Source organism: Microtus ochrogaster, unplaced genomic scaffold, assembly GCF_000317375.1.
Source record: "Microtus ochrogaster isolate Prairie Vole_2 unplaced genomic scaffold, MicOch1.0 UNK162, whole genome shotgun sequence".
In the NCBI taxonomy this organism is placed as follows: Eukaryota; Metazoa; Chordata; class Mammalia; order Rodentia; family Cricetidae; genus Microtus; species Microtus ochrogaster.
The window spans coordinates 92060-102250 of record NW_004949260.1 but is presented as its reverse complement, the minus strand read 5'-3'; the positions used below and the strand labels follow the sequence as shown (position 1 = coordinate 102250).

At 39.8% G+C, this 10191-nt stretch overlaps 1 protein-coding gene across 1 annotated transcript; it reads right to left on the bottom strand.

Moving 5' to 3' along the window:
• Positions 1 to 2566: 2566 nt before the first annotated feature.
• LOC101998129 (interferon-induced very large GTPase 1-like) lies at positions 2567 to 9670 on the bottom strand. The gene has a single exon (XM_005372036.1). It carries the CDS (start codon positions 9668 to 9670, stop codon positions 2567 to 2569), a length of 7104 nt encoding a protein of 2367 aa, XP_005372093.1.
• Between the last annotated feature and the right edge of the window lie 521 nt (positions 9671 to 10191).

Sequence of the window (10191 nt, the reverse complement as noted above, 5' to 3'; positions counted from 1 at the left end):
AGATTGGTTACCACCCTAATTTCCACCATAAAACCTACATCCAGTGACTGATGGAAACAGGTGCAGTGATCCACATTCAAGCACTGGACTGAGCATCTAGAGTCAGCTGAAGTGAGGGATGAGGGATCATATAAGCAAGGTGGGGTCAGTATCATGATGGGTAAAACCACAGAGACAGCCAACTTGAGCTAATGGCAGCTCAGGGACTCTGGACTGACACCTGGGGAACATTCTGAATGAGGGTGACAATTGTGTGACTTGATCTGTTTTGGGGTGGGGGACTGGCAGTGGGACCAGGACTTATCCTGGGTTCATGAACTGACTTTTTGGAGCCCTTTCATTACATATGTTGGGATACCTGGCCCAACATGATTCAGAGGCTTGGTTCTGCCTCAACTTGGTATCCCAGACTTTTGTGACTCCACAAGGGAGGCCTAAACCCCCTTGATGGTAATGGGATGGGGAAAGTGGGAGAATGGAGGGAGAGGGAACTGGGGTTGGAATGTAATATGAAAAATATGTTTTAGATAAAAAATAAAATTATAAAAATAAATAAACTACAATAACCTCCACCCAAACAAAATAAAAAAAAATCAACAAAAAATGAAATTCAAAGTTGACAAGAAAAAAAATAGCAGCAACAACAAAAAAATTCTGGTAAGACAAAAAGAAGATCCCTAAAGATAGCCAATTGAGACAAAAACTCCAGAAAAACATACCATTGAGTTTGTTTTTTGTTTGAAGGGGGAGTGTCATGTATCAATCTGTTGATTTCATTGGTTAAGCAATAAAGAAACTGCTTGGCCCTCATAGGTTAAAACATAGGTGGGTGGAGTAAACAGAACAGAATGCTGGGAGAAAGAAGCTGAGTCAGGGAGTCACCATGATTCTCCCACTCCAGGCAGACGCAGGTTAAGATCTTTCCTGGTAAGCCAGCTCGTGAGCTACACAGATTAATAGAAATGGGTTAGGTCAATATGTAAGAGCTAGCCAATCAGAGGCTGGAACTAATGGGGCCAGGCAGTGTTTAAAAGAATACAGTTTCCATGTAATTATTTCAGGTAAAGCTAGCCGTGCAGGCGGCCGGGTGCCAGGGACGCAGCTCTGCCGCTCCTATTACAATATTTGTTAGTCAAGTATTCCTGTGCATGGGACTTGTCCTGCTGTATAGATAATATACCTATGGGATTTCATTGGTTGAAACTGATTTTTCCTTTTCAGTGTGTATCAATTGCAGATGTCTTATTTAGGGTTGGGACCCTTTGTTCACTAATCCCTTTTAGTGCTGCAACAGTGTCTGGCTTGAATTTATTAAGACCTTGTGTGCATTGCTACAGTCTCTGTGAGTTCCTATGCACATCAGTCCTGTTATGCTTACTTGATACTGTTTTCTTGGAGTTGTACATCGCCTCTAACTCTTCCAAACTTTCAGCCTCCTCTACTGTAAAGCTACCTGAGACATGAGGATGATTTAATGAAGGCATACCATTTAGGACTGAGTGCTCCAAAGTCTCTCACTCTCTGAATGTTTTCTCACAGTGGGTTTCTTTATTAATTCCCATCGACTATAAGAAGAAACTTCTCTGATGTGTGTTGATCAATGCACTGATTTATTGATATAGCAATCATTTTCATGCTTTATTACTTTAGCAGAATAATAGTAATAGGTTTCCCCTAGGTATGAGACCTGTCTAATCTGAGGTTCTTGGCTACTTAAGCAGTGTGCATATAGGTTTCATCGTATGGAGTGGGCCATAAATCAAATCAGAAAGTGTTCAGTTAACCCCATAATATTTGTGCCAGTATTGAACAAGTTTATCTTGAAGGCAGGTAACTGTTGTAGGTTTTGGGGTTTGTAGTTGGGCAATGCTGTTTTTAAATACCAATATTTTTTATTTGTTCTTTCTTTTTATACAATGAACAGAAAAATGCCAAGACAGAAAGTATGAAAAAAGTAAAACCATGATCAGAAAAATAGTTCTTGTTTATCTTTCCTTCATTGGCTTGGTAATGATCACTGACATCATGGCTTTGTCCTCATCAAACCTGCTTTACTATTACAGAACAGAGGCTTCTTAAATTGCTCTATTTTAGGATCCTCAATTCTCAAGAAAGATTGTTACATTAAAGTCAGCAAGGTTTCTTATAATTTGAGAGAGGGGAAAATCCACTTAAAGGCTTTTCCTCAGACAAATATTATGACTTAATTTCCCATCACTGTGTCTAGAGATCTATGGCAGCCTGAAAGGCTAGAATATTTGTCTAATAAGATAACTTCCCATGAGTACACTATATGTTTAAAGAAACATTAAGAATATAAAGTATGAAGTAGACTATTGATAGGATATTGGTCTATTCATATATTCATATACATAGTACATTATATTTCAGGCAGGAATAATAAACAAAGTGCAAAAATCTTCTTAGTAGAAAATCTTCTAATATGGAAATAGTAACTTATTAATGGTTACTTTTCTCATTTATAAGGTAGAATCTTGAATGTACATTTTAAATTAATATTATGATCCCTTGGATAATTTGAAATTTCTGTGGAACTGCTAGTATTCTAATTGTGACGTTTTAAGTCATCAAGTACTTCTTGCTTTGTGATATTGAACCACGAATCTGGTATTTTTCCTTTTACATTAAACTTTTTGCCATGGTTGTTTTCTAGCTCTGTTTTAAAGCGACAGACAAACCATTTCCAGTATGACTGGGGAGATGAGTCTGGAGTGATGCTCCACCTGGCATAGTTATCTCCTGCATCTCTATATTTTTTGTATGAAAATTTATCATCATTTACAAAAAAAGGATAATCACTTGCTACTAAACTAGTACAGAATTCAATGACAAAGTCCTCTGTGTTTATCCATTTAGCTCCACGTACAGCCTGAGGACGGTGGAGTGACACACTGTGGTCTCCTTCATGTTCAGGAATGGTGTTGGTACAAACTGCTTTACAGAAAGGACACTGTTTCCAGCAGCCATAGAGCTGTTCAGAGAGAATTTTCTCAATGTCAGGAACCACTTCATCGATGGGCTTACTTGAGCAGTCCTCTTCGACTTTCCTCAGTGCAGGATCCAAAGCTGCACTCATGGCTTCTTTGAGAAACTCAGTATCATTTATCTCCAGGTGCTCTATGCTTATCAGGTCTCTTCTTGGAAAGATCAGGTTGCTCCCTAGATGATCACAGAACAAATCCAACCAGCGAGAAGCAGAGCTGCTTTCATCTTTAGTTACTTCTGTAGCATTTTGAACGGCAGAGAGGATGGCATTTTTGATGTCTTCTAAACTTGTTTTGAAAAAAGTCTTTATTTTTTCACCTTCTTTTTCTGAGCAGTACCTTATAATGTGGTCTCTAATGTATTCCCTAAAAAATGGTTCTGGATGATAAATGTAATTCCAATACTTCTCAAAATTTTCTTCTTCTGCCAGAGAAATGAGAATATGTTTCTCCAGGTTAGCCCTGTTTCCATTGAATGCAGGGCAGGTGGATTTCATGTCCCTAGTTACTTTACGAACCATTTCCCCCCATATGGTAGAAGAAACAGCAGGAGTGAGCTTACGCCAAAGGAAGTCAACAAAGGATGTGATGGAGGCTGTACCTTGGCAGCGCATCTTAAAACTCATAAAGAAATCATCTTTCTTTCTCTTCATATAGTTCACAGGATCATTTGCAATCTTGAATGCCTCATGCATTTCCTTGAAAATCTTTGATGCTTTTTGGAATAAGCACAAAGATAAGTCGATTGCATAGTCTCTGGTAAACGTGTATTCTTCCTCAGGGGGCACAGATTTCATTTCATTTTCTATTATCCTCAAGATTTCATGAAAATCATTCTGACTGTAACCACATTGTTGCTTCGAAATGTTTTTAATTGTTTCATTAACTCTTAAGTCAATATTATGAGTAACATTTTTAATGGATTCTTTATGAAATGTTTCTAAATTCATGGGTATTGAACCATGTTGTTTTTTCATTTGGACATGTTTGTCATAGTTGATTTCAAACGTATCTCCAGAGTCCCTTTTTAGTTTTTCTATAATATTTTTCTCTTTCTTGAAATGCTCCAAAAGGATATTTTCAGAATCCAAATCAATGTTAGGATCGGTCACAAGAGGAACATTTGGAGTCACATTGGAGATCCAATTTGTCCAAAGTTGATCAAATTTCTCATGTAACTCTTCATCACTGAATTCTTTACCCTTCACACTTAAAGCCAACTCTCGGCTCCTCTCTAACAGTTCATTTTCATATCGTGACACTTGGTTATCTAGTCTTTCTTGGCTTTGTTTAAGACTGAGAAGCTCGTTGCCTTTCTTTCTGGTGTCTGAAATAAGTAATTCATTAAGCATTTGCAGCTTCTGTTCAAAATATGCTTTCCATTGGACCAATGTTTCACTATCTGGGTCTTCTTCAAAATACTTGTCAAATTCTTTCTTGATGGTTTCATATTTTCTGTGAAGTGGATCCTCTAGTGTATTGGTTGTGATTGTCTTTATTTTTGAATTCTGAATCTGATTGTTCAACTGGTTTTGTAATTCCAGCACATGGCTCCTCAACTCCCAGGTCCAGTGATTATATATAGTTTCCAGTTTGCTCATGGCTATGACTTCCTTGGTGTTTCTGAAATTGAAAATGAAATTCTCACTGACCAGGGCTTTCCACAAATCTTGAACTCGGAATTTTACATTTGAGATTTTCATGATCCTTCTCCTGGATTCCTGCTGGGCAGTCTGAAGAATCACACTCTTCAATTCCTGGACATTGTAGCTATAATAAGGATTGGGAGAGGCCATTGGGGGGTTGCCATCCCAGAGGTGAGCAAAGTAGTAGACATGATTCTTAACATTAAATTTTATTACATCACTGAAGCGAGTTATGTCTGAGCACTCTTCCACCTCAGCAGCTAATGCTGTCATTTCATCCAGTCTCTGCTCCAGTCTCCTTCGTCCTTCCACAGTTTGGTCTTTAGCTGTAACTTCTCCCACATTCTGATGGACAAAAATGCAACTTGGAGAGATTTTCACTTGTTTCATTCTGAGAAAAGCCTGGACAACTATTTGTAGAACATCCTGCATCTCTGCTGGATTCTCCCCAAAAATATTGATGAGAGTCAGGTTTCCAAGACCAGTAACAAATGTTGCCATCTCATTGTCCCAGTTCTGGGATTTGTTTTTGAGTTCTGGAGCCCGAAGTCCTTCTGTGTCTACAACGAGCACAAAATCAATGCCAAGTTCCTCTGTGAATGTCTCTTCTACCTTCAGGAGCTGCATGTATGCACCCTTGGTGCACCTGCCTGCACTGGCTGTGAACTGCAGCCCAAAAAGTGTATTTAGTAGGGTGGACTTCCCTGAGCTCTGCAGTCCAAGGATAGAGAGAACAAACAACCTTTTGTCTCCAAGTGTCTCTGAGAGCTTGTCAAAAACAGCTGCCACCCACTTTAGAGGCACATATGAAGCATCCCCATCCATCAGCTCAATGGGAAGACCAGCTATCATCAGGTCTGCAGCAATCTGGGGGAGGTGGAGAAAAAGGCAATCTCTAAGGGAGGAAGTGTCTTCCAGAGCTTCATAGATCTGGGCAACTTCTCGGAGTAGGTGCTCAATGCCAAATGTACAGTCATAAATCTCCATGGTGATGGCTTCTATCTGCTTCTGCTGGTCAATCAAGAAGTTGCTTTCACACTTTCTATGTCCTTCTGTCTGTTCCAACGACCACAAAAACCTTTGTTTCTCCTGTAATTTTTCTAAATGTTCTTTAGTTAAGTTATATAAAAGCAGACTCAACCAGGTCAAGATATACTCTTTGGAAGGAGTTTCTGCATTTTCTTGAAGAGTTTTAAGGAAAGAGCACATTACATCATTGAGAGGAAAGGCTTTTTCTAATTGTTGAAGGCGGATTTTTTGTTTCTCTCCCTCAATATCACTTTTATGTTGTTCAATACTCCGATTTCCTTTTTCTGTCAGATGATAAAGTTCTTTGTCCTTCTTACACCAAATGTGCCAGAGATTTCCCTGAAGTGGTAGTAAGTTTTCTTTTATCTTTGATAATGTCTGTTTTGCTAGTAGGGCCATTATAATCTCAGCCTTTTCTTTAGCTTTCTTGCAGTCTTTCTGGTCCTCATCAACCAGGAATCCTTGTTTTTGAGCCATCTGTGAACAATCTTCTAAGCTCAAAGCAGTATTAGAGTGTTTTAATAAATGTTTTATGGCATTTGTGAGTTCTTCTGTTAATTCTGCCTCATTTCTATCCCTGATGCCAATTCTTACTCTTCTACCAGAATTATTGACTGAGACATTTTTTTTATCATCCAACAAACACAATAGAGGTATTGAAGACTGACTCAAGTGTCTGACAATATCCTGGTTTTCTTTATTGCCATCAGAAGATGACATGAGGACCACAATGACAGACGAGATATCCTTCAGGAAGCTGAGTTGTTGCCTATGGTCCTTGGCATCTCCATGAAGATTGGTGAAGGCCACACACTTATCAAATGTGTCCTCACCTTGCCCCCCAGGACAGAACCAGGAGATCTCCACCACTCCTTCCATCAGGAGACAATATTTGGTACTTCCTCTGCAGTGCCTGTGAAAAAACACATCGTGTTTACGTTTATGGAGAAGAGAGTTCATGGTCTGAGATTTGGAAGCAGAGAAGCCATTTCCAACTCTAATGAAGGACACTATGGGGGTAGAGACACAGCACATCTGCTGATTCCTGTGACTGTAGCTCTTGTCCTGTGCTGATTTACTTGACTCTTGCCAACTTCTCCTGATTTGTCTGAGAGACCAGAGAGAGAATTCCATCTGAGAAGTGTTGGGATTTGGCACCACAAGGGGGAGTGCAAACTGACAAATGGAAAGTTTGGACAAAATGTATTGCCTGGCAAGATCATCTGCACAGTGAAAAATGGCCATCTGGATGTCCATTGGGTGAATGCGTGGCTGGGACTCTGTGTCTAGAGGATCAGTAGGTTCATCTCTGTCATCAGATAAGTCTTCGAATGGATCAAAAGTATCAATTTCCTCATAACAGGGACCTACTAAATTATCAGGTTCATCATTTTCAGCCTTTTTGAGAATCAGATGTCTGAACCCACAGTCTAGCATCAGTAGCTTTTGTAGGAAATAGAAGGGAAGTTCCTGTTCAGATGCTGGTTGGGAGTTGTGTACAGAAGTCTTGCAGATCAGATGGAAGTCAGCTTTGCTCATCATTTTTGGGTAGTGATGTTCTAGGCCTAAACGTTGTAGTAAGCCTAAGAAAGGTCCTGTGTCTGTCATTTCCTCTTTGCTGTTTTCATCATGTTGCTTGTTACAAGTCTCTTTGTTTTCATGATTGAGCCACTGCAATTGCTCTTTCACCTCATCTATCCTCAGAGGAGAGATGTGTTTATAATTCCCGTCAGTGTGTAATCTCATGTCAGTCTCCTGATTCTTGGAATCAGGATTTGTTCCAGATTTTGTAAGAACATTTGAAACTTTCAGAGAAAATAGCTGTTTTATATGCTGCCTTGTTAATGCTAAGCATTCTGTTTTTTCTTCTAGAGAAATGGCTGTGTTTCCAACTGTGCTTGTCAGAGTTTTCAGCACTAGGAATGCCTGTGCCCCATCTGGGTAGATAGTTTTGAGCTCCTGATACACGTGTAGGGCAGTTTGTATTTCATCCAGGAGGAAGTTTAACTCAGCACATCCCAGGAAAGCCTGGAAAACATGGCTTTCCAGCACACTGCCTGACCCAGCTGCAATAGAGATTAGTAGCAACTGTAGGTCAGGTTGCTCTGTTTCTCTAAGGTAGTTCAAGAAGGTACCAAACGCTGTGGTGACTTTACATGTGGCTTTTCTTTGAGCTTCTTCCACTGTTTGTGGAGATTTCTTTTTCATACTCCCTTCTAGGTTTTTTTGTATTTCCTTTAATGTCTGAAGAAATTCAGAAAACGAGGTGATTTTTTCTTGTTCTCCCTCTGATTCTAACTGGTGTATCCACTCCATGCTAGATGGGGCCTTCAGAAAGTTTGTCAATTTGTACACACAAACATCTATCACTTTCCTAAGTTTCTCATCACCATCATAACCTGCATGGAATTTAATATTCTTTTGTAAAAGTCTAGTTTCTTGGATTATACTGAAAAATTCTTCATCCTGAATCTGAGTAGGAAGGCCAGACAGCACAGCATAGTTTTCTTTTAGGCATTCAGCCACCTGAAAAGGGTCCTTAAAATCACTTTTGTGACTTCTGAGGATGATGCTCCAAACAGGCACCAGCCTAATTCCCTTATCAATAACAGACCATGTTTTGTTGTTGGCAAGTAGACCAGCTGTCCACTGGAAAATTTCATTTGCTTCTGATGGTCCACCTATCTTGGACACAGATAGTTGGACGTTTAATTGGAGCTGGTGATTAGGTGTATTCTGGCATGATCTTACATTATGTGAGTCTGACATTTTCATGCTCGCCTCAAATTGACCTTCAAAGCCACTGGAGTTCTCTGTTATGTAACAACCTAAAGCCTCTGCTGTCCACTGCTTCACAAAATCTAGCTGATCACTTTGGAAACCCTCTGAAATGGCCTTCCAGCAGTAAATTCCCCCAAGATGCAGAGGACCTTGATTAGCATGAGAGCCAAATCTGTTGAAAAAGTTTTCAGTACTGTTTCTCAGTAGTAGGAATCTGTCTGGTCCATCAGTATGTTCCAGTTGTTCCTCAATAATTTTCAGTTCCTTGAGCGCAGCCTCAGAGAGCTGGAGCTGATCACTTCGAAAGTGGAAGGAGGCTAGTGGCATGTACCTGTACTTAACTAAAGAGAAATAAGAGTGCTCTGAATTTGATTGCTGTGTGTCCTCAGATTCAGATTGTTTGCTTTGATCTTTACTACATTCTTGACTAAATCCCAAGTGTTCACCCTTGGCTGATATCATTGTTCTAAATCCCAGCTTCTCCACTGTTTCGGTGAACAGAGATTCTGCTTGAGAAGACATGAATTCTTTTGTGTCCATCATTTTTCCTTGCTCAGGTGCAAAAAGAAAGAATTCCTTGGGGACCCTGAGTAGCTCTTCTCTCTTTGCTAATTGGTCCTTTCTCTTGCTTGTCTTATAAATTCCCTGCAGAGCTAGCCCTCCAGATGCCCATTTTACTAGATCCCTGTCTGGGAGGTTTTCACTGTAGGAAAGTTTTTGCTCCATATGGTTGAGATGTCTTTCCACTGCTTCAGTGACATCTTTTAGGGGTACTTCCGGTCTTGGCCAGCACTCTTCAGGGATCTCTATTGCTTGTCTCAGCTCTGCTTCTTTTTTCTTAACTTCTTCGTCTTCTCTGTGTTTCCCTTCTGACTGCAAGGCACTCAGTTCCTGCAGTGCCTGTTCTGCCTGCTGCTGTCTGCTCTCTATCATCTCCCCTGAAGTCTCCTGGAACTCTGCAACACTGTTTGGCTGTGAGATATCAAGCAGCTTCTCCAGAGCCTTTTCTTCCCATGTGTGCTGTGTCTGGGACTTCAGCTTCTGGAGGTCTTTTTCTTCTAAATATAGTAAGTCCATGGCACAGGTCACACCCAGGTCTTCCCGAAGCTTATGCAACCAGGAGTCAACAGACAACCCCACTTCTGTCAGCATCTCCTGGAGATCTAGCTGCCTTCTGCTTCTTGACTGAACACGCTTTGTTGTTGCCATGGCTCTGTGGAGAACAGATACTTATTCAGTCTGTGTCCAAATGTAAGACATCTGACTCATATGACCCAAATTTAAGTGTTTTTAGAAGGCTGGTCTTGAAGGCTTCTCATGCTTTCTTGTAATTGCATAATTTATGTTTACTTAAAACTTTTGTCCTGTCATTTTCTGGTTACTGTAAATAATTTATATGTCTAGCTTCCATTAAGAGGTTCAATCCAATAGACCGGCTTCAAGTATTTATTTCCTTCTACATTGACTCAAGCCAGAACCACTAATGGTTAAATTTGAAAACATATTTACGTGACAACCAATATTTTATTTGACAAAAAAGTAATTTCCTTATTCTCATTAAGATTTCTGTATTTGTTTCTATAGAAACTATGCTGACTTTTTCAATTTATATTTTCCTAAATACAAATCAAATTATGTAATACTGTGTTGGTCTCTAATCATTATAAATGAATTTCTGTTTTATGCTTGCCACTAGCTTCTAACACTTCCTCTTGCCCTAGGATATTGTT

Coding starts and splice junctions, on each gene's coding strand:
- LOC101998129 (XM_005372036.1), bottom strand. CDS start 9,670: ATGGCAACAACAAAGCGTGTTCAGTCAAGAAGCAGAAGGCAGCTAGAT.